This window comes from Mercenaria mercenaria, chromosome 11 (genome assembly GCF_021730395.1).
Source record: "Mercenaria mercenaria strain notata chromosome 11, MADL_Memer_1, whole genome shotgun sequence".
NCBI classification, from domain to species: Eukaryota; Metazoa; Mollusca; class Bivalvia; order Venerida; family Veneridae; genus Mercenaria; species Mercenaria mercenaria.
Window position 1 is genome coordinate 42,600,699 of NC_069371.1, and position 23,573 is coordinate 42,624,271.

The window sequence follows — 23,573 nt, forward strand, 5'->3', positions numbered from 1 at the left end:
CATAATGTTATGATTATTCGATATAATAATAAAAAAACAACTTTATACAATTTCTGAGTTATAAGTCTGATTTACACCATGGATTAAGGAATATCTTTGTAGAATTGAAAATTTTGTAAAATTGAAAAGGTAATGTTAAAATTACATCCAAGACATAACATCAATCAAAACTTAAGCGGTATGATAACGATAAAGTACTAAAGGTACATTTGTAATCATATATCAGAAAGTGTGCGGTCCTGTAGGAGTTTTCTCTGGTGGTGCAAATGTTGAGTCATTGAAAGGCAAAACTAGCTATGCAAGGTTTGGAACGAACATTGCATCTGCAGGAGATCTAGATCTTGATGGATTTAATGGTTTGTACAAATGTATATCATTCATTTCTTTCTTAAAATAGACCAAATGCTTGCTTAAGTAACCACTTTAAAATATCTGTAAGGTATTCTAATCGACTAGTCGTGCCTAAACTAATTGTTACATGAGATTTCGATTGTGTGGCAACATATCAAATTAGTTACATACGATCATCCTTACGCATATAATTTGGTATAGTGTCTTTCCCATGCTGTAGACAGTTAAGGGCATCCAAGTCGAAAACAGAATAATATATCCTTAGTTATACAATGTACTTATTTTTATATTATTATTAGATGTCGCTATTGGAGCTCCGTATGAAGAAGGTGAGACCGGCGCTGTCTATATTTATAATGGCTGTAACTGCATTCTCAGGGACAAATTTAGCCAGCGTATTTCAGGTATAGTTAAAGTTCTTGGTCGGTTCGTTTGAATCTCTTACTTAGATTTACTCCTCCATTGCCGCTTTGTGTTTGAAAGCCCGCCTGGTGGTAGAATATTTACTCGACGATTTCTAACAAATTTTGGAAGGTCTTTTGTTCTAAGCAAGTGTCTGTCGATGCCTGAAATCTTCCTCCAGTCATTTAAATTGTTATCATATGACCGAAATTGTGTTTAAGTGCAGATCCAGTAAAACAAACATAATTTTTTCGGTGTGTATTTACATTTGATAGGATATTATCAAGTATTTGCTAAAACGTTCTGGCAGATTCTAATCACTTCTTTTAGTTACGTGTATATAAACCACAAGTTTGTATATTTACTTTTTGACAAACAATATTTCATAATATATCAAGTTATATCAACTGTCTAAATCAATACATAAGTATACGGGCCTCCGTTGCCAAGTGGTTAAGTTAAATGACTTCAAAGCACTTGCCCCAATCCGATATGGGTTCGAAACCTCGATTTGGGTTTAAAAGCTAAAAACAATAACTCTAACCTATATTTTGTCAGACTTATGGCCTTTTATACTTAGAAAATCTGACCTTTAACTCTTTTCTTACATATTGTTCAGTACTTACAGACGAACGTAGGCGTTGCTCTTTTTTGTTTGCTTCGCTTCAGCAGACTCTGTGGTGCTATATGTTGGGCGTGAGACGTTACAACTGTCATGCCTTCTTATACAAAACTAATATTTTGCGTGGCTGTACTATTTGCTTCAAGATATTTACCTATCGATTAATTAATTTTTCATTCTAGCAAATCTTTTTACTCATAAATAATATTTAATATCATGAAATTATGTAGGCAGAAATATAGACCCTGGTATTCGTGCACTCGGATGGAGCATTTATGGAAACGAAGATATTGACGGTAACAGTTTCGTAGGTAAGTTTTGCACTTGTTGCACTAAAAACGTGAATAGTTTGTGATAAGAATAAACTTATAACATCGTTGTTAATAATTCTAACATTATTACATAAGGGTGAAATTTGTCATGTGAATATTCAAACACGTATGTTTACTATTACCTTAATTTCTGTTATTTAATTGACTTTGTTATCCTTGCAGTGATCGACATTTGTCAGTGAGTTCGTTAAACACTGACTTAGATTGATTAAGTCTTAGGAATAATACCCAGTACCATTTAAATATTTCAATTAAAACGTTAAATTTGTCAATACATCATATTATCAGGTATTTGTTATCCAACATATCTTGTATAACGAATCTGTATAAGAATTAAGCTCAGCGACCATCACTATGGTTCATTTACAGTGTAAAATCGTGGAAATTATTAGGTTCGTAAACTAAAATAAAGCATTGCTGAGTCTAACCTAAGTATATATTTTGTATACATACTAACGTTACGGGCTGATATGTTTTCTCAAAAACCTACGTATGTACCATTTAGAAGAACTTTGGGTTCTGATTAAATATGTTAGCAATTTGTCTGCATTCTTGGTTGCACCATTGTTGATCTTAAGTTGAAAAGCCTCGAATTAAGCAAACAAAATACTCTATAGTTCTATTTCTCCTGTGTCTATGCAATTAACGTTACTATCAAATCCTATTTTTTTTGTATCATATTATGATGTTAATTGTACTTATTAAACTTGTTTAATCGCTGAATTGTTCAAAATTAAATGATAATTTGATTCAATTGATAATGCTCATAAAGAATATTAAAACCATTAGCTTTATTCCGCCTTCTAAGTTACAGGTTGTAGCATTGTCTAATACTCTATACAGCACATTCAGATCGTTAAAACTAGCTGCTTTATTTTGAACTAAAATGTACACAATTGCAATTCATGATCATTGGCCAATAAATTAATCTATTTTATATCAAACAAAAATAGAGCATGCAAATCACCTGAATGTGATTGAACAGAAATCAGGTTTGAACCTCTCATCAACAGACTCAATCAAACCGAGTCTGCTATTATTATTCTTGGTTGCATTCTTTGCTTCCAAAGGATGTTTTTACAGATTTTATTAACTAACACAACAGCAATCTTAAGTGCCGTGTGGCGGCTGTGAAATGTCTCCCCGTACTTGGATTCAGTGTTGTTATATTGTCTGGTCCTTTGGGATCATGGAGTCCATTCAACATGTGTAATAGAGTTCCGCTTAAGCCGGTGCTAGGGGGCGTGAGAGGTGTTGCACATTTCATTACCTCTCATGAACAGACTCAATCAAACCGAGTCTGGTATTATTATTATTGGTTGCATTCTTTGCTTCCAAAGGATCTTTTTACAGATTTTATTGATATTTTCATTTTAGCTATCATATCGCGTATGAATTATTATGTTAACTACAGTGACAAAACTTACTGGGATTACACCAGTAAAAGCTCTTACAAAAGGCTCAGTCATCTCATACCCTGTTTTACGACATATCATTTATTTCCATTTAAATAAGATGATAGCAGTTAAAAAACGAAATAGTTATTCAAGTAGCATTACTGTGGATACCAAGTAATAGATCTTATTGAACTTCATTCAAAACAGCCCTCCACCCCCATAATTGTAACGGTTTAACCCAACAACACAAAAATAAAGTAATACAATCGCTTACAAAAGGCACGATCCTATACTGTTTTTATTCGTGGTTCACTTATCTTCATTTAGATAAGTTGACAGCCATGTAAAATCAGAATAACAATTTCATTAGCGTTACTCCGTTTATACAAAGTTGCAGATTTCAGTGGTGCAGGCTTTAATAAAATGGTTCTTTATGTCAGTCAAATTTCGTCAAGGTCCCACCGCTATTCAAGACACCAGACCCGGAAGTGATTAATTCAGTTAAACAATATATTACAAGATATCATCATACAATTTTTTTTTCGACACCCTGTCAAGCGTTCAGTTTCAGTGATATTTGGCCTGTAATTTAAAAGCACGCTTCATATTTGACACAGTTAGCATTTGAAATTGAGTTGTATGCATATGCAACCTAACAGCTATCTTAAAACGTTGATAAACCTAAAAAGTTAAAATCTGTTTTTATTTTCAATTTGGTTTTCAGATTTGGCGGTTGGTGCCTATGCATCAGACACCGTTGCAATTTTGCGAACAAGACCTGTTGTCAAAGTGGACACTAAGATTACCATCAGCCCCAACTTAATTCCATTAAATGCAACACTACTCAACTGCTCCGTTGATGTCAAGATACTTTGTTTTCATGTGTATGTCCATTTTCAGTATGAAACAGTTGGGCCTAGAAAGAAATATGTCAAGGCAGTGTGTATGTATACAGAAAAACACTAAATACTTGCAGATACCTGTTCGATAGTTGTTTTTGTGTTTCATTTTAATTCATTTAGTCTGCCACCGGAACCTATTGTTTGAAAATGATTTCTAAAATAGTTCATACTTTACAGGTTTTTGTTGTTAAAGTAGTCAGATTTGTGAATTACTGCGCCTCAGATATTCATTTTGATTCAATACCAAAATCTAACACTGACCTGTACTCTTCAAGCTTTGAAAAAATCTTAATGTATTATATTCAGAAAGGATCGGGTTTGAAATGTTTAGTCCTTTAATACTAGGAAGCGTAATTTTAACTTTTTTCAACGCACATTAACAAGAATTATCAAGTAGAGAAGGTATGATCGTGCTTTCTAATGAAGTTATTTCAAGACAGAATAGTTAGATCTCGTCTTAAAGTTTCTATAATTACAGCCTTGCTATGGGCAATGAAGGCTGATACTCTTTACGAGAGAAGAGAAGATACTAGTAGAGTTGTATTCAAAGAAAATAATATTAACAAATGGGTAGAAAACATCACGCTAGAAACCGGGAAAACAGCATCTAAAGCTTTTACGCTTATTGTCAAGGTAAGCCACCCTTATTTTTCTTTTTTAATATAACCTTTTATGAATCTTTGAAAGCATTTAAGATACAACGGCTTATAATTACTTATACTCTTAAATACACATACACTTAACTTATACTATATCCTTTAATTACTTATTATTATTTTGATTATTCTTTTACTTAAATAAGACTATTCATGTATACAATCATATCCCAAACTTTCAGATACAAAATTAATGTACTTAACAGATACTATAATCTGAATAATACCATTCATTTTTATATTCATGTCCAGCCTATATCCTCATAGGTACACTTGCACTTATCTGATACTATAGTCTATAGTTACTTATTATCTGTTTCATTATTCTCTTACTTGAATAATACTGTGCGTGTATACATTCATATCCCACATTTGTAGATACAAATGTACTTAAATGATACTTTAGGGAAATCCTGAGCCGAAAGACGTCTGGACGAAAGTAAGAATCGAAGGTACAATGGAACTGACAAAATCTGAAGGAAATGTGTTCGATGTTTTAGATCCAGTAATAAGCAAGGATACAACCACATTTATTTCTAAAGATGTAAGTGTTTTAAAACAAGCTTATATCGTCAGTTTAATGGTTTCATTTAGGGATTTTTCTGCTACGTTTTGTCTAACTTCTTCTCATTCGGTGGACTAGGGTTAGGACATTAGCTAGCCGACATTTACGCATGAAGAATTTTGTTTTATTTATTAATGTAAAATGTCACATAGTTTGTATATAGAATAGATCTATGAGTAAAAAAATCTATAAGAAGAAGTATAGAACGCAACCACGTGATATAATAGATTTGGTTTGAGTCTGTTCCCATAATTAAAGTCAAAGAAGAAGTCGAAATCTTATGTGAATGCGGAATGAAAGGATCAGAAAATATAAGAACTTCGAAGATTCAATAAAATCTGTACAAAGATAAAAGACACGATAGAGACTATTTTACAATACCTATAACCACTATTGTAGATCAAGATGTGAATTTCAGGTTGAATTCGACAAAAAGTGTAAGAGTTTAGACACTTGTACATCCGACTTACAAGTGAAGGTAGAAATGTTCGTAGCTGGAATGGGCCATAACAAGAAAATTGACAACGATACAGAGATATATGTCGGTGAAGCTACCGAACTTATGGTACGGAACTGTATATTTCAAAAGCAAAATACATATTGCAAGTGGCGTTTAAAACCGTAAAGGAATCTATCCGCTGTTTTAGTGTGTTTAGTTTTGTTTTTATTGAGATCGATTAGGCCATTACGACCCAGTGTACATGTAAATCGTATAATGACTTGTCCAGAATTTTAATGGTTGGGGACGAAACCAGGTGCCCTTCTGGGCATTGTTTCATGGCATGTGCAGGCGGTCACCTAAGTAGAACCACCGATCCACCGTAAACTTGTTGGACGGTTCCCCCTGTGAAGTATATCTTAACCCAAGCGAGAAAGCGAACCCACATAAGTAAGGTACAAGCAATTCAAAGTCTCGATTACATTAACAACTCAACAAATGAGGTCCCCTGCTTTTTAAATTGACTAGATATTTATTTTCATTAGATTTATATTAATGCGCGTTAATCTTAATACATTAAAAATCTGTATATTACAGTACTTTAATAATTTTCTTAATGATTACATTTAATAGGTAAACTTCCAAGAAATGTATGGGTGTACAGTAATACATGTACAACTTGATATGAACATATAGGTTCGCAAGTTTATTTATTAATAGTAATCGTATGAATGTTATTTCGGAATGGTAACTAACAATGTTAACAGTTAGAATCTACATATAGATAAGCTCCCCTTAATTAGCAAAAATATTATTTTGAAACTAACACATTAAAGTTGTTGACCAAGTGTTTAATTATGTATCTACGAATATATGTATGTCGCGGACAGGATTTACTTTGATACAGCCCGCCCGCTAAGCTCAGTAGGTAAGAGCGTTGGTCTACAGATCGCAGGGTCGTGAGTTCGATCCTCGGGCAGGGCGTATGTTCTCCGTGACTATTTGATAAACGACATTGTGTCTGAAATCATTAGTCCTCCACCTCTGATTCATGTGGGGAAGTTGGCAGTTACTTGCGGAGAACAGGTTTGTACTGGTACAGAATCCAGGAACACTGGTTAGGTTAACTGCCTGCCGTTACATGACTTAAATACTGTTGAAAAACGGCGTTAAACCCAAAACAAACAAACAGAACTTTGATACGGCTATGGAAAGGCAAAACTCGCACGCTCGAATCTCGATCAGAGTGAAAGGGGATTGGTGTCCCAGTTACGTGTCAGTGCAAAATGTTTTTTGGACTTTCTTTATATTTTATTGCAATATACCTACATGTATTAAGTTATATTAACAAGTGTTACTGTTACCAGTTTTGACTTTTTTTTTTAAAGATATTCACATTTAAATGGGTGGGGTAATTTGACATATAACCAACCATGAACACGATTTCCGTTTTGTTTTTTTCTCAAAGAAAAATTTTCAAAATCTTTACCTGGAATTTTCATGATAAAATAACTATGCAATTTTTTATTTATAGTTAAGATATTCAGGTGTTATTTTCAGCAGATATTGTAAACTAAATAAACATTAAAATGACAGTATATCAGTACACTCTGATTAATATTTGAAGAGTGATCAGTAAATTTGATTAGGCCACTGTGTGGCTCTGTGATGATCATGACAATTTAAAATGCCACATGTCGTGTGAATGTCCACTGCATAGTCATTTTATCACGAAAGTTCCAGGTAAAAAGTTTGAACCATTAAAAAAACGAGAAAAAAAAAAACAACAACAAAAGAAACGGAAATTGTGTTCCTGGCTGGTCACACGTCAAATTACCTAGTCTAAAGAAAAGGAACTCTCGTATTATGATATTAGAAATGCATTAAATGGTGTTATGTAAAGACATAATAATGCAATACGAATAGGTTCACATGTACGCAAAATTGAAATGCATATATACAGTTACAAATGAGAAGGTTTTGCGGTGTACTAATCGGATTGCCTCGTTATATGTGAATTTTAAAGATTAGAACTGCAAACTAGCACGTCTGCTCAAACACATCTGAGTCATTTACGTATAGGTTAATAAATGGGAGAGCGGTGCCTTTGAGTGATAATGGCCCTGGCAAGGTGATAATAGCCTGAGGGCTTTAGCCCGAGGGCTATTTTCTTCTTCCAGGGCCATTATCACTCAAAGGCACCGCTCTCCCATGTATTTACCTGTTTATTACATGTTTACCAATAATATAGTAAGAAATGTATTTCTGTGTCATTTCTATGGGTACTTGCATCTTCTGGAACAATAAATTTCAGCTTTTCAGTTTCTATACAGTATTATTTGTATAAGAGTCTATTAACTGTATAAAATCAAATACCTGGATAGTTGTACTTTCTTGCTTATTCCATAATTTAGGGATAAAAATACGATATTTCACGAAGAATACACGATGTTACGCTCAAGATGATAAAATAAAACGGAAATATTCGCTGTTTTACCTCCACGAAACGCGATGACGTCATTTCTGTTTACGAACGTTAATTTCCCGCGCTAACGCCAGGGCCATTATCGATAATGGCCCCGGGGCTTATTATGATAATGTGATAATGCATGACGCAATGCGATAATGGGATATTTTTCAGCACAAATTTGTTACTATTTATAGGTACTCATGTAATAATGTATTTTATTACATGAGTACCTATAAATAGTAACAAATTTGTGCTTAAATTTCTCCCATTATCGCATTGCGTCGTGCATTATCACATTATCATAATAAGCCCCGGGGCCATTATCGATAATGGCCCTGGCGTTAGCGCGGGAAATTAACGCCCGTTAACAGAAATGACGTCATGGCGTTTCATGGAGGTAAAACAGCGAATATTTCCGTTTTATTTTATCATCTTGAGCGTAACATTGTGTATTCTTCGTGAAATAACGTATTTTTATCCCTAAATTATGCAATAAGCAAAAAAGTACAACTATCCAGGAATTTAATTTTATACAGTAAATAGACTCTTATAGGCTACAAATAATATAGAAACTGAACAGCTGGAATTTATTGTGCCAGAAGATGCAAGTACCCATAAAAATGACACAAAAAAAAACATTTCTTACTATATTATAGGTAAACATGTAATAAACAGGTAAATACATGGGAAAGCGGTGCCTTTGAGTGATAATGGCCCTGGAAGAAGATAATAGCCCTCGGGCTAAAGCCCTCGGGCTATTATCACCTTGCCAGGGCCATTATCACTCAAAGGCACCGCTCCCCCATTTATTAACCTATACTTAATAACGATCCTACATGTACCTGTATATAAACACGACAGAAATCTCAAACTCTTACACATTATCAACTTGACTGTTAAATATTGTAGGTTGTTGTTGAAGTCAGAAGCTTAGAGGATACATCCCATAATGTGGTCTTTACAAGCAACGTTTCCGCGTTGATGCGACTTTCTACCTTGTAAATATGCTTTCCATGTAATATTATGAATTTGTGTTAACTAAATAAAAATTGATATGTGTATAAATAATAACAGTACATACATTTTGTTTTATGCGATTTAGAAGAACAGTGTGTTATATAGAACGTAATCATAAAATTCATAATTTGCTGCAGCTATTTATAGCATGTATATTAATCTGATATGTTGTCGCACAGTTACTGTATGACTAGCATACCTAAATATCAAGATTAACTGATAAGGATAAAACTATAATTAGTTTAAAATAAATGCATTTTAAATCACTTCCTAGTAAATAAATTCATTTTGATAAACAAACAGATCAAACTATGGCATTGTGGATGCAAGTTGTGATTCGTCGAATTTGGCGAATAATACCGACATTAGCCTAACAATATGCAAAGCCAATAACATACTCTTCAAGGCCAGGAATGTAAAGGTGAAATCGTACTATGACATTTCAAGCTTGGTGCTTCTACCAAACAACGACGTTCTAAGAATGAAAGACAATATAAAGGTAACCGTAACCACAATGATGCTTTCCAGTACTTCAACACATGCGTTCCATTTCCTTATGATATGAAGCCATATCTTTATACTTACTTCGACTCTGGGGGAAACTGTCGAACATTAATCTTACAAAAATGTAATTGTTTCCTCTGAAAATATATGTATAAAGAACCGCAATTTTAGACGATTTACTTCTTCTATAAGCATGCTGGAGAATCAGAGCTATTTTAGCTTACGAACAAATAAAAACATCCCTCCACTTTCAAAGGCAATTAGGTCTAAAAATCAAAGCCCTACACATTGACAGTTTAACAGGGGGAGACGGAATATGACATACATCCATCAACAAGAAATGTGTCCTAACAATAAGCCTAGTATAAAAGGTGCGAACATTCGAACCAACATAAATAGTAGTCGCTAGTTAAAAGTTGGGTTTTGTCAGTGACAGTTACAACGGATGACAAAAGTAGAGTTTTAAATGTGTGTTTTTTTTTGGCAATCCAACTCCTATAAAAACCTTAAGCCAACTTGTGTATTATTCATCAATATTTTATTGCAGGTCGAAGTTACAGCTGATCAGGAAAATCCTGATGTTAACTTAGATAACAACATTTTTGAAAGACAAATCAACGTGAAACTAAAATACAGAATAGATATTGAGGAAGAGTAAGTCAGGTTTGGCAATAAAGTTTAAATCCAATAATTTGAGAATTGTGTTTGACAAAGTCTTGTTATATTTAAATCACGGAAAATTCCAATTTTATAAGAATAAAATTCCGCTTTAGCCGGTGCAAGTGGGAGTGACATAAGAGGTGTTGCACATTTCTTTACATCTAATGAATCGGCTCAATCAAACCGAGTCTGCTATTATGTTGCTGTACAGCGGTCTATGCTTACAAAGAATCTTTTCATAGATTATTCAATTTTGCATGACTTGTTCAAAGTACCATAAACTTAAGTAATTATATATAATTACTGGCGTTATCCGTATAAGAACAAAAATTCGTTCTGAAAATAATATTAATTTACGGAATTTTGTTTAATTTTGAATTTTACTTTATTTTAGACGTTCGTACTTAGTATTTTGAACAGCAATATTCGATAAGACAAGAGTATTATATTCGAACTGTAAGACTGTATATTTGCCTTAGATCGAAATATGACGTCAAAAATGATTTCAAATGCAGGGTATACCCGCCAAAAAAAAAACATCTTTCGTGTTTACATTGCATAATTATATCGTGTTTAAAACAGGTTGGAATAGTCACTGTTTCTACGGTATGATATTATTAACCTGTTCAGCTATAAATATATACGACCATTCAATGATCATTTAATGCCTTAAAACTGCACAAAATGCTCATCATTTTTATCAAATTAAAAATTTCAATCAATGTTAAAGTCTTGGAATTCTTTGTTTTAAAATTAATTGCTCCTAGGACATCAGATGTATATTTTTTCAACTTCTTATTTCATAAAAATATGTGACTGAATGCTAAAGAATTCTAAGATTTGCGTACTTTTTAACCACATGAGTTCAAGCATGTTTTGAAGGTTGAAAATAGACAAGAAGACTCAAGTGGTTTTATCTTCCTTATTGTTTTCCTAAGAAAAGAATAGATAAAAAAAATGTCAGTACTCAAAGGGACTTTCCCGCGGTTAACACAGTATCATTTGAGCAATTGTTCGAGTTGCTTATTTTCCGGCATATATTTTCCGGTATCATTAAAAAACACACCATATATAGACATGATTTTAAGTATGCCATTCAAGGGGCTTTTCCGAGGCCGTTAGAATGCTTTAAGAGTTTTAATTATAATAGCAAATTTGCACATGATTGTGTTTTTCTCCGAATTTGTGATTGCTAAAACGTGTTTATCAATTAGTCATAATTTACTTACATGGGAAAGAGAAAATATGTTATCACTGTGGTTTCCTATCCCGCAGAAGACATTTGATAAAGCAATAGCAGTTGATTTCCTGGTTGTAAGATGTAATTATTTGTCTCGATTATTGTCATTGATTAGTTGCGTTCATTGTAATAAGAATACAATCAGGATCAAAATTATGTTTAGTCAAAGTTTAGCTTTGGCTGACCACTAACCGACATAACTTTTAATCCCGTTTAATTTCCATAGTTAAAAAGAAGAAGAATTCAAAATTAGAATTAATATTTAAAAATATACTTAATAGTAACTTATGATGTAGAAATATGACCATCTATAGACCAGTTTAGGCGATACTAAATTTCTTGTGTATAATACGTTTTATGCGTTAACATAAAGAGCGGCGACGTAACCGTTTCCCTTATGTTCTATATTCATCTCTGGGACAATAAGCTTAAAGTTTCGTGTTTAATGTAGTTAGTCGGCGAATGATCACTTTTGTGGGTCACTAATAATTCATAGACCCAAACATACATCTGAATTTTCTGTCAGCCAATTTTGCTTAATCACAAGACAACAATTGCACTGAAAATATCGAAGCAGTATGTATGATGACTTAATAAATCACGTGAAATTTACACTTTCAATTATCATCTTGTCTGGAAACAGTATCGGAGCTTACCTATATTTTTCTTCTCTAGTAACACAGTCGCAGATCAAATAAACTATAATACCGACGTAAGTAGCAGACGACTGTTTAGCATTGTTCACCGTTATTATATCACCAACAGAGGACCTAGTTTCTTGCCCTTGACATACGTCAATATCACCATTCCAGTGAAGAAAGCTGACACCGATATAGCAATGATTAAGGTACTTTTTAATATATATTTGTGTTTAGTATACACGTTTATAGGGTTAGTCCTAACCAGATTAGCTATAAATTGTTTAACTTTTATTTTTCCTAAATTTTTGAAAATATTTTTCAATTACTTTGCGATCGATTATTTAAGGGCATAGGCAGAAAAGTTACAAAGTTGAAGAACTAATGCTGACCACAGGAACCATTACCCTGTATTCAATAGGTTATGACCGTTATCCACCTTTTGCGCTTAATTCCTTGTATTTGTGTCTGTTCAATGCTCAAACAACACCAAGAAGATATATAAGTAATAGTGTTGAAGATCCCGTCTGCTCCACCCAGGGGTCTTTGGAATGAAGCCCACTAGGTTCACGACCACACCTTTTCATTTTACACTAATACACTTTGTAGCAGTAACAGGACTCGAAATGTTTCATCACGAAGAGGATAATGATACTTTATACATGTACTGTAGAAATCAAGAAACACAACTCCAGCTTTAGTAATTATTGACTTTCACCCTTTGCATCATCAAAGCGGCGAGAATTATGCCTGTCTCTATAACTGCATTCTTTATTTTTGTAGAAAATTAAAGTCATTGTATTTGAACTCGGGCGAACTCTTTTGTGGGAAAAACATGCTGAATGGAGATCCTATCTTTGTAGATCATGATAACAATTGATAAATGATTTTCCTTTAATACTATTGCTAAATAATAGTAAATTCTATTCTCGACAGAATATATCTGAGACGTGCTCTCTTACTGGCCTCCCAAAGATGGTATTAACTCAAGGATCTTCTACGAGTCTCATGAAGGGTAAGAACACTAGCTCAACTACACGTCATATAAAGCAGTTAATATCATACGTACTGTTTTCAAACTGAAGTAGAAAATGAACTTATTTTTGTATTGCCAGCATTATCTATTCATTCCCTTAGATATTACTGAATCTCTGCAACTTACCGAGTCTTATTTAAGTAAAACTTCTTAAATAGTTACTATCTTTTATGGATAAGATTTTCGTGACAATTATAAAAAACGATAAACTTTTTATCGCAGATGTCGAACAAGAACTTAGGTCTTCTTATTTCAATGAAAATACATACGTCGACAAAAGAGGACGCGTGAAAAATATTGTAAGTTTTACTAATTTTGAAAATATTTTCCGTCCTTGTAGTTTTATATTGAAAATAATTATTTAAGTTTAAGATATAACTATATGTCAATTCTTCGAATCCTTGAATGAAATTAGAATTGCAAATTTGATATAACATGAGATCTTTGACTATTTCAATTAATAATATATAACAGAAATAAATGTTACATTTTACATCTATTCTTTTGGAGACTGATTTTTATAGAGGAAATTTGTAAGATTAATTACATGCCGATCTGCTTACAAGTAGTAGAACCATTGATTTTAATTTAATTTTAATTTTATTTTGCATTTGATATTCCATGTGAGACTCTTTTTAAGCAAGTTTTGCCCTAAGTAATGTTTGTTTACTCTCAAATTACTATGAAGACATGTCTTGACGAAAACTACGTTTGCGTCACCATTGAGTGCAAGTTGACTGATATGGAGCAGCATCAACAGGAGATTATCGAATTTACAGTTGACGTATTAGAAAAGGAACTTTCAAAAGAAAAGGTAAAGTCAAATAGAATTAATATGTGTAATCAACAGATATGTATAACAAGTATATGATTGATATAACCATCTTTAAAAATATAAGTTGCTCAATTAATATTTAATTATATTCCCCTGAAAACAAATGTAAAAGATTTAAACTTTATTTTTTACAGGAAATAAACTATGTAACGCTACTGTCTCACCTCAGTACAAACTTAAGCGGATTTAAAGTAATTTATTTTGAATTTAACGGAAAGTTGACTCCAAATCAAACTATTTTACATCCTTGATTAAACATTCTAACACACACATAATTTTAATATCATTATCATTATTAAGTTACACTTTAAATTCTATATTTTTCTTTCAATGACTGGATCTTGTTCATCTTGGCTTACCGTAAACTATTGGGCTCTTTTAGTGTTGTGGCCTTATACATTATGTTTTGCACGAGTCCATCGTAAGCGATTATTTCATGTCCAAACATGTCATTATTACTGACAGGGCGTGTATGAAGTCAGATATGGAACCTTGGCTATCATGAGTGATCCTTACATCTGGTACGGGAACAAAACGGTAGCTTGGAACAAACCAGTCTTTGCAGAGGTGTGTTTACTTCAACAGTTGTGCAACCTTTGAAAAAAAGGGTTTTCTTTCACATCATAATCGTAGCCGTATGATTGATATGCTACTGTTTCAATGTCCGTTTTATAACTGAAATACTTTACAGCTTTAATTTCATTGACAGAGCTGACAGCGACTGTGCTCTATGTGTAGGCCGTTTGGATATTGAGAAACCTGTGTATAATTCGAGTGTAATAGACTATCCTATATCAACTGATACAAAGAAGCAAAGCATTGTATATTATCTAGTACTCTAAACCAGACATGAACTTTTCGTAACTGTGAGACTTACACGGGTAATTCTTATACATCATGAACCCAAAAGATAATAGATAATAAAATTTAATAATTTGCCTTTTTTTCAGAAATGGACCTCATTTATACTTAAGCAGGAATTATTGGTACCAGAGGTGAATATTTGGATAATTATTTCAAGTTCTGTTGGAGGGCTTGCTGTACTCTTTCTTGTGGTATTTGTGATGTGGAAGGTAAGAGTAACATTTTTTTTTTTTTAAATTTGATTTTTTTGATGTCATATTAATTGTTCCATTGCAATATGAAAATTTGCTATTTTATGCTACGTTCGCTTTGGATATATATTACATATGAGGATTTCCGAAAATATTACTGTGACATTACTGTAATACTGCTGTAACAATGATATAATCTTGATATTCCTGTGACATACTTTGATACTCCTTTGATATGCATGATATTTTATTATTTTTCTTTGAAAATACATTTTAAATCGTGGTCAACATCGCTGTTTTATATCTATGATTTAATTATATAATGCTGTTATTTTAATGTTTTACACTTGAAAGGTGGGGTTAAGAATAGGTTAATTATTCTAAACCTATTCTTAACCCTAACCCTAAAGGATCCAGTCAAACCGGGTCTACTATTAATAGCATAGTTGCATTCTATGCTTCCAAAGGCAAAGGATCTTCTTACATTTTTATCAATATATTTATTTACTAGAATTTCCAGTATTCATGCTTCCCTTTTTAAAACGTTTTTAAAATGAATCTCAAAACAAATTTTCCACCAATTTTTCTTCGATCATGACAAAAAAACCACCTCGCAACAAATTTGAGTAGCGCTTAGGTGTCTTGCACCAGTTCCTGCAGGATGCAAAAGACGCAGAAAAGTAAACCCTCTGCAAATTTTGTATTTCTTGTTCATATGAGAAAAGATTAGAATCTATGGTGGGACAAATTTTGCACAAAGGAAAATATTGCGCGGGTGAAAAAACGCTTAAAATAATGATACTGTACTTTTTGTTGCCTTGGTAATCAATTCTTAACATAAATGTTACGTTAATTTTAATATATATGCTTGTGTGAATCTGTGAAAGTAGTTTAAACTATTTGACATTCAAATTATAAAGCAGATGCGGGATTTTCACATTGAGAAGTTCACTTTGTTCAATAATGGAATATGACAACTTTTCTCCTATTCTCATGTGCGCAGAGATTTTGGTTCTACGGTTTGCCGACACTGTCCAGGTTATTTTGACGACAAACAGGACTAAAAGGATTTTATTCTACATCTCAAACAAAATATTGGGTATGAAATCAAAACGTTTTGGAATCACAAATATACAGCAAAAGCAAGCGTTTATGCAGACCCTAAAAGTCGCCTCCTACGATAACTCAAGTGCAAGGCAGTTTGGTTTTAACGTCGTACCGACAAATCTGTACGTTGTATGGCAACTTTTCAGCTTTGATGGTGGCGGAAGATCCCAGATGCCCTTTCGTGCATCATTTTATTACGATGGGGGAGTGGTGGGGGGGGGGGGGGGGTTGCACCGGGGTAAAACCACCAACCGTTCGTTAGCCAGCTGGATGGCCTCCTCACATGAAGAATTCAACGCCCCGAAAAAGCTCGAACCCACATCGGCGAGGGGCAAATGATTCGAAATCAGTGACCTTAACCATTCGGCTATGAAGTCCCCCGTGTAAGGCAGTGGTTGCAATTCTTTTCTAATTCAAGTTGTCATCCAAGACAGCGAAACTGTTCTAACAGTTTCGTTGTCAATGTGAACAGACGCCTTTAACCCTCACTCCCGAGATGAACAATGCTAGTCTTCTTGAAGAATTCTATCACCGGTAGACAAAATAACTTTTCCATATTTTTATTTGCAGTGTAAGTTCTTTGAACGTAAAAGCCACGCCCAAATACAGAAATGGAAAGGCGAAAGAGGAAACGTTTCGTCAGATCGAAATGAGCTGTCAGCGGATTTTGATCCAAGTTGTAGCGGATTGACATCGGAGAACTAGCGTCACTGGTTCATTTTAATAGAGACATAAAGTGTATATAATTTGACTCAAAGAAGATGAAATGGTGCATATAAATATAATAAATGAACAGTATTTTACTTCTTTTAAGTCTAGAAATGCTTCACATTCAGCTGAATATTCTAATTAAGTTTGGTATTTAAATTGGATAGTATTTCGGATATCTTAAAGAAATTATTGTCTATATGTTTTGTTTGTGTTCAAATATTCCAAACAAATAGGCATTTGACATTTTATTTATTTGTTTGATATGAAATCAAAGCGGACATCTTCTGTTTTTCTCGGGGTAAGGGTCATGTGGGAATTCTTGTTTGTTATCTTTATACTAATAACGAATTTAGAATTCAATGGACTTATATGAATGATTTCTTTAATATCTCCCATAAAGAATACGTCACTACGTGAACTACTTAATGTATAAAGAGAAAACTGAAGTTTAAATTTATTTGTTTTGCCGATATACATGTAGATCAGGACTCGTGTACGTAGGGTGGTTTAAAGTTACATTCGCGTTAAGTTTATTAGGTTCATAATGTTTCTATATACCATTAAAATGTAATAACATCGCCAGTATCTTGACTTATCGCATAATATATAAAATGTACATGTACATACGTTTATATGAAAAATGATGTATGAATTGATGTCTTTTATTTAATTTGTATTAAGTTTAAACTAATTTAATTTTGGGATGAAAGTTTCAAGCTTATTTGAACCATTCTCGAGTCCACTTCCATATAAGAAGCCGTGGTCGTGACCCCATGGAGCTCGACCACGTTCCCAGGGTTGAGCGGCTGACACCTTAACCACTAGACCAGCGTTCTACTTTGTATTTAATATTATATAACTGTAAATAGAAAATAAACTTGTCGTTTACTGTTCCTTGTTCCGTTATTTCATGGCTGCCGTATTACTGACTGATATAGTACTTTAAAGTCTCTTAATGAAAAACATAAGACCAACATAAGACGGATGAGGGGGTGAGGTGGGGGTAGGGGGTGCAGGAACAGAGATACTAAATGATGTTGATTTTCTGGCTGTGTTTAATTCAGAATTTAGACAGCAAACTCTCAATTAAGTCTATGAACAAATAACTGGCTTATGAAAGTTTACAGTAGACGTCCGTAATGTACGTTTCTTTGTTCGGGTATGTTTAGAATTTTTTATGCAAGCATGCGATAAGAAGCCAATTTTGTTTTTTATCTTCAGTCCTTTAAGAGTAATGGACTCTTTCTAAAAATCTCAGAAAAGTTAAGCGGTGCTGATCAAACTGAGCTTTACAGATCAGATACTTTCTTATTAATAATGGTTTTCTGTTACCGGGGAATGAACGCCTTTATTATATCGAAGTTATCGTTAAGTCATTCATAACGCTAGCAGAATTATCAAAATGGGACCGCGTTAGAAAAAGTTATTACCGTTTGTATTTAAAGAAATGGCTAAACATGGGTACTTTTTAATATTTTTTACATCATTTACACAATCCTGAATTATTCTGTAAGTGAATACATCAAACTGAAAGAAGAAATAGTCAGATTAATATCTATAAATAAATTATATTCTCCATGGAAAAAAATGGCTGCTATTCTTAAAGTACATTTGAATGTCCAAAACTGACGTATCTCATTTACAGCGGATTTAAATACTTTCACTGCATAGAAGATAGACCAAAATACAGAACGATGTTATCTTTCTCTTTTACACAACTTTGGTTATACTTTACTGTATAAATACATATGATGGACTACATTCGTGTAACTACACAGATAAAACCTACACAACGGATCAGTGATTCAGCCGCTCGCTTACTTAACCTATTTACATTTACAGTGTTATTGTAAATAATATGCCTTATCGTTAAGGTCAACTAGATGTAAGTTTACATGTATAGACAGATATAAATGTAGTTGTGAAAAATGATGAATTTAAAAGGCTTTGTGATTTTAATGTGTACATGTATTTCGTTTGTTAAATTGAATTATATCGAGACAAAAACCAATATAGGTATAATATATGGTCTATTAGAGGATGTAGAAGTCTTCGGAAAGAACTTTCTAATATCTAAATATTTCGGAATTCCTTACGCTAAGCCACCGATTGGGGATTTACGATTTATGAAACCAGTTCCAACAGCCAAGCTTGTGGAACCTCTATATGCAACTGATCATCGTGATGCATGTTTTCAGTACAACGTTGGTTTACAACCTAAAGGAAATATATCGTACTCGGAGGACTGCCTTTACCTTAACATTTATGCTCCTGTAATCAAAGGTGAAAAAGCCGAAAAACTGGCAGTTATGATCTGGATTCATGGTGGTGGTTTTGTGGTTGGATCTGCCGACCCGTACCTTGGAGATCATCTCGCTGCATTCGGCAGAGTTATTGTGGTTACAATAAACTATAGATTGTCTCTGTGGGGATTTTTTAGCTCAGGTGATGACATTGTACCCGGAAATAGTGGGCTCTGGGATCAACATACAGCTATTAAGTGGGTTCATGAAAATATAGAAGCATTTGGGGGAGACCCAGAAAAGATCACGCTGTTTGGAGAGTCTTCCGGTGCTGGAAGTGTGATGTTGCAAGGACTTTATTCAGGAAACAAAGGTTTTATTCACCGGATGATAGCACAATCCGGCAGTGTTGGATCATGGTGGAGTACTGATACCATAGACAAACGAAAAGAGTCGACTTCGAAATTGATTAAACTTACAGGATGCGAGGTAACGCCTACAAAGAGTATGGTTAAATGCCTTCAATCTATTCCAGGACAAAAGTTACTAGATATTATAGAAAACCGAGAAAATGGATTTAAAGCTCTACCAGTCCCTTTCATTCCAATGGTAGATAATGACTTCATAAAAGTTTCAAAAGAAAATATATTTAGAGCTGATAGTGCATTCCCAAAGGAAGACAGTGACTTTTTCCTTTCTCTAGATTTGATGATGGGTATGAACAACGGTGATGGAAGTGGTGCGATTGGGCCGTTATATGGTTTTAAAGATCCAGAAACATTTCTACCAAATAGAACAACCTTTGAAAGGTGTGTCTCTTCTTTGATAAACCGTCTATACCCAGGTCTTGAAGACAGTATTTTACATGATGCCATTATTGCAGAATACACAAACTGGCAGAACCCCTTTGATAGTTATCAGATACGTGAGGAAATAATGTCAATGCATTCGGATTCAACGTACACTGGTCCGATGCATCGTGCGTTGAATTACCATTCAAAATCAGCAAAAGGAAATTATATGTATTATTTTGACGACTTTACGTCTAACCATTTATTTTGTAAAATATCTTGGTTTAAGAAGATGAGTCATGGAGCAGAAATTCCACTCATATTTGGATACAAAAATTCGGACAAATTGACAGACTGGCAGTTTTACCCATCGTCGTGGGAAAGAGAATTTTCAAAGAGAGTCATGACACTCTGGTCCAATTTTGCAAAAACAGGGTACTAGTATTACTCGTGTAGCTTATTACTTTTTTTTTTTGGTAGGAAACTAGGCAGTTTTCAATTAAATCTCCTATGTGCCTCAGTCTCTTTTATGTGAAAATACAAAATTTCAAAGAAACAGAAGTAGTCAGATAAGCTTTATTTGGCATAATGAACATTATGTTCCAGTGTGTAATAGAACTACAGTAACTATACATTTTTCCTTAAATACATCTGTTTTAATGTGCATCACTCATGACACGTAATATTTTTCGAACATAACACTATTTATATTCTTAAGGTAATTCTGCACGTTTGATAAACCGGAAGTGATGACGTTAAATCATTTATCTGGAAAACGTAGAATAAAGCCTGAATCCGGCGTACGGAAATGAAAATGCACTTTATGAATTAATGGCAATCTGTGGGTAAATTTGTTACAATGGCGCTGTAAATATGATTCTAAAGCTAAAATATGACATTAAAAAACCTCACATGTTAAATAATTCAAAATATAGTCTTAATATTAGCGTGAAATGTGCGATTCATTTTATAAATTAATCAAGTTCATATACCTCAAAAATAAGCACACGAACATATACATTTTATTTCACCACTCTGTAGGCCATATGTTTATTTACGACTGAGAAGTTTCTTTCATATTTGCTGTATTTTCTAAGTATATTCTGAAATTTTAAAAAATCAGAGTTTGATTAAATTCTACATAATGATTGTAGAAAACATTTCGATCCGAACATGCAGAACTACCTTGATTTCTATAGCGGTATGAAGGCAAGTCTTCGCTCTATGTTTAATCATTTAATCATCATCCTATATATGTTGCATCTACATTCTTTTTCTTGAGCTCTGAACAAGTTAGGGTTGAGAAGCCAGTTTTACATCTGGCTTAAGTGTGAAATAAACACATACCTAAGGATAAAACCAGTGTAATTGCGTGACTCAAATAAATAAGTATTTATTCATTACAGAAAATGCTCTATAATTTCAGAAATCCGAATCTTCCAGATGAAGAGGGTCTTGACTGGTTAAAGTATACAAAAATACATCAGCACTATCTGCAAATATCTCGCGATATGACGTCATCAAATGTGAAGCAACGTCTGAATGCACGTAGGGCCAACTTCTGGGCGCACTTCATTCCAGAATTGGTGAAGTCAGCGAATTGTGTTCTCACTAAAGGTTTAGGGAGTAAGACAAATTCTTGTCAAAGGGATGAGCCCTGTCCGCCATAAATGTCCGTTTCATCATATACACTGCTTCAGGTCACGATTGCTTGTATATTTCCATGCTAAGGGATATCTGTCAAATGAAGAAATAGTTATAACAATATGATGCATAATTTAACTAAGCAGTATGTGGAGGATTTTTGTAGTTGTTCGTTTTAAAGAATGACGGCCTTATAATGTGATTTACAGAATTCTATCATGAAGACACATTAGCAGAAAGAAACGAAATAAATGCTTGAATAATAGTCAAAAGATCTAATGTTATGTAAACCTGTAAAAGAGACAAGAACGGACTACATTTATTTTGATAGTTTGTCAGTGGAAATAGAGAATATTAGGTTACTTTCTTGCTGAACTTAAGCTTATCCAGCAAGTCGAAGAAAGATTTATCCATCCCGAGGTACTGCCGAGGGTTGATGAACTTTTCGAGATAGATACACTTAATTTCGGAAAGACAGTAACCTCATATTTCATTTAATCTGCTAGCAACAAAATATTTGTATTTTACAGTCTAATCAGTCTACATATGTACATTTGCTAGTTTTTCAACATCACAAACTAAGAAATGTACCGGACAAACTAGAAAACGTACATAACAATCTGTTTTATCTACATGACAAATTACTATTTGTACCGAATACAGTGGAAAATGCACATGAAGAACTATCAGTTGGACACCGCACAAAACAAACTAAGAAATGTATTGGACAAACTGGTAAATGTACATAACTAACTGTTTTATCTACATGATAAATTATTATTTGTACAGAATATAGTGGAAAATGCACATGACGAACTATCAATTTGACAGCGCAAACTAGCGAATGCACAAAGCACACTAAGAAATGTACCGGACACACTAGTAAATGTACATAACAAACTGTTTTATCTACAAGACAAATTATAATTTGTACCGAATATATTCGGCAATGCACATGACGAAGTAATAATCATCATGTCAGGACGGTCTAGGCGTTCCATAATTAAGTGTAAAGTTTCACTTTATGTCATATGCTGTAGTATATGCAGTTGATATTGCACCGTTGATTGTTGCGTTACTGGTCGGTTGGATAAGTTTGATTTTAAACAGGAAATATCAATAAAACTTTACGTAATCCATTTAATATTTGTAAATTTAATAGATTCGAGAAGCTGTTAACCTCATCAACCTCATCTTAAAAAGATAAGCGCCTTATCAACACACCGTGGGAGATTTCCTCTTTCGTGCGTGTACAACATGACATGTACACAAAAAGTCATGCGACTGAAACCTTAACAATTATGTAGCATGACGAATTGCAAATAATAAACATGTCTAAATCTGATTTTAATATGCATATCGGTAATTAGAAGCATCAGAAATGAAACCCATTTGATATATTGTACATGTAGCAGGATAAGACTGTAGACTACAATATACGTTATTCTGAAAATTCAATTTTAAATTAGCTAACACAGCTTTTATTACATGATAAGATAGGGAAATGGCAACTACACATCAGTCAAAATTATTGTCTGAAAGATTTTTTTTTAAAAATGTCAGGACAATAGCTTTCAAAAGTTGTAAGAGGAATTTTTCTTTTTTTTTTCAAATTTAAATTGTCTCCTTTTTATTTTACTTCCTGGCAATGATAATGCACCAATTTAGAGGAATTAATAAAATTTTAAACCTCAGTCTTGTTCCGACAGTAGCTTGGCAAGCACAGTAATGAAGAAGTGTTATAATAAAAGGAAGCAACAACATAACCCTGTCATTCATTTGTTTTCAAAGTTTTGCCTTATCTCTTCAACCGTTGAAACAGATTTAAAAGAAACTTTACACAAGAAAGATACTATTGGCAGGAAGTGCAGCGTATAAAAACAACAAGGTTAGCTTTTTTGTGAAAGCTTATCAGCGGCGCGTTTATTATGCTATTGTTAAGTATAACTGAGACTG

The 23,573-nt window shown here is 33.5% G+C and overlaps 2 protein-coding genes across 4 annotated transcripts in view; both read left to right on the forward strand.

Annotated features, from left to right (window-relative positions):
• LOC123532860 (integrin alpha-4-like) overlaps positions 1–17,830 on the forward strand; it is a 34,308-nt gene extending 16,478 nt beyond the window's left edge. For both annotated transcript variants that reach the window (XM_045314452.2, XM_053517257.1), the window contains 17 exons: positions 227–356; positions 651–755; positions 1,606–1,686; positions 3,829–4,047; positions 4,485–4,639; positions 5,069–5,206; positions 5,646–5,792; positions 9,046–9,134; positions 9,457–9,652; positions 10,205–10,311; positions 12,233–12,404; positions 13,132–13,210; positions 13,454–13,530; positions 13,920–14,045; positions 14,532–14,633; positions 15,017–15,139; positions 16,799–17,830. In XM_045314452.2, coding sequence (XP_045170387.2) covers positions 227–356; positions 651–755; positions 1,606–1,686; positions 3,829–4,047; positions 4,485–4,639; positions 5,069–5,206; positions 5,646–5,792; positions 9,046–9,134; positions 9,457–9,652; positions 10,205–10,311; positions 12,233–12,404; positions 13,132–13,210; positions 13,454–13,530; positions 13,920–14,045; positions 14,532–14,633; positions 15,017–15,139; positions 16,799–16,933 — 2,181 coding nt within the window. In that variant the 3' untranslated portion in view covers positions 16,934–17,830. The remainder of the gene's footprint in view (positions 1–226; positions 357–650; positions 756–1,605; positions 1,687–3,828; positions 4,048–4,484; positions 4,640–5,068; positions 5,207–5,645; positions 5,793–9,045; positions 9,135–9,456; positions 9,653–10,204; positions 10,312–12,232; positions 12,405–13,131; positions 13,211–13,453; positions 13,531–13,919; positions 14,046–14,531; positions 14,634–15,016; positions 15,140–16,798) is intronic.
• Positions 17,831–18,830: 1,000 nt separating this feature from the next.
• Positions 18,831–23,311, forward strand: LOC123532861 (acetylcholinesterase-like). Of its 2 annotated transcripts, none has more exons than XM_045314454.2 (2): positions 18,831–20,408; positions 21,400–23,311. In XM_045314454.2, exons 1-2 carry the CDS (start codon positions 18,868–18,870, stop codon positions 21,641–21,643), a joined length of 1,785 nt encoding a protein of 594 aa, XP_045170389.2. In that variant the 5' UTR covers positions 18,831–18,867; the 3' UTR covers positions 21,644–23,311. The 2 variants fall into 2 exon arrangements, with proteins under 2 accessions (XP_045170389.2, XP_045170390.2); XM_045314455.2 differs by having other exon boundaries at positions 18,831–19,991.
• Positions 23,312–23,573: the final 262 nt, after the last annotated feature.

Bases quoted from the DNA above. Each gene is read 5' to 3' on its own strand.
- LOC123532861 (XM_045314454.2), top strand. From the start codon at position 18,868: ATGATGAATTTAAAAGGCTTTGTGATTTTAATGTGTACATGTATTTCG. The intron at 20,409-21,399 runs GTACTAGTATTA...CTATAATTTCAG, and splicing joins TCCAATTTTGCAAAAACAGG to AAATCCGAATCTTCCAGATG.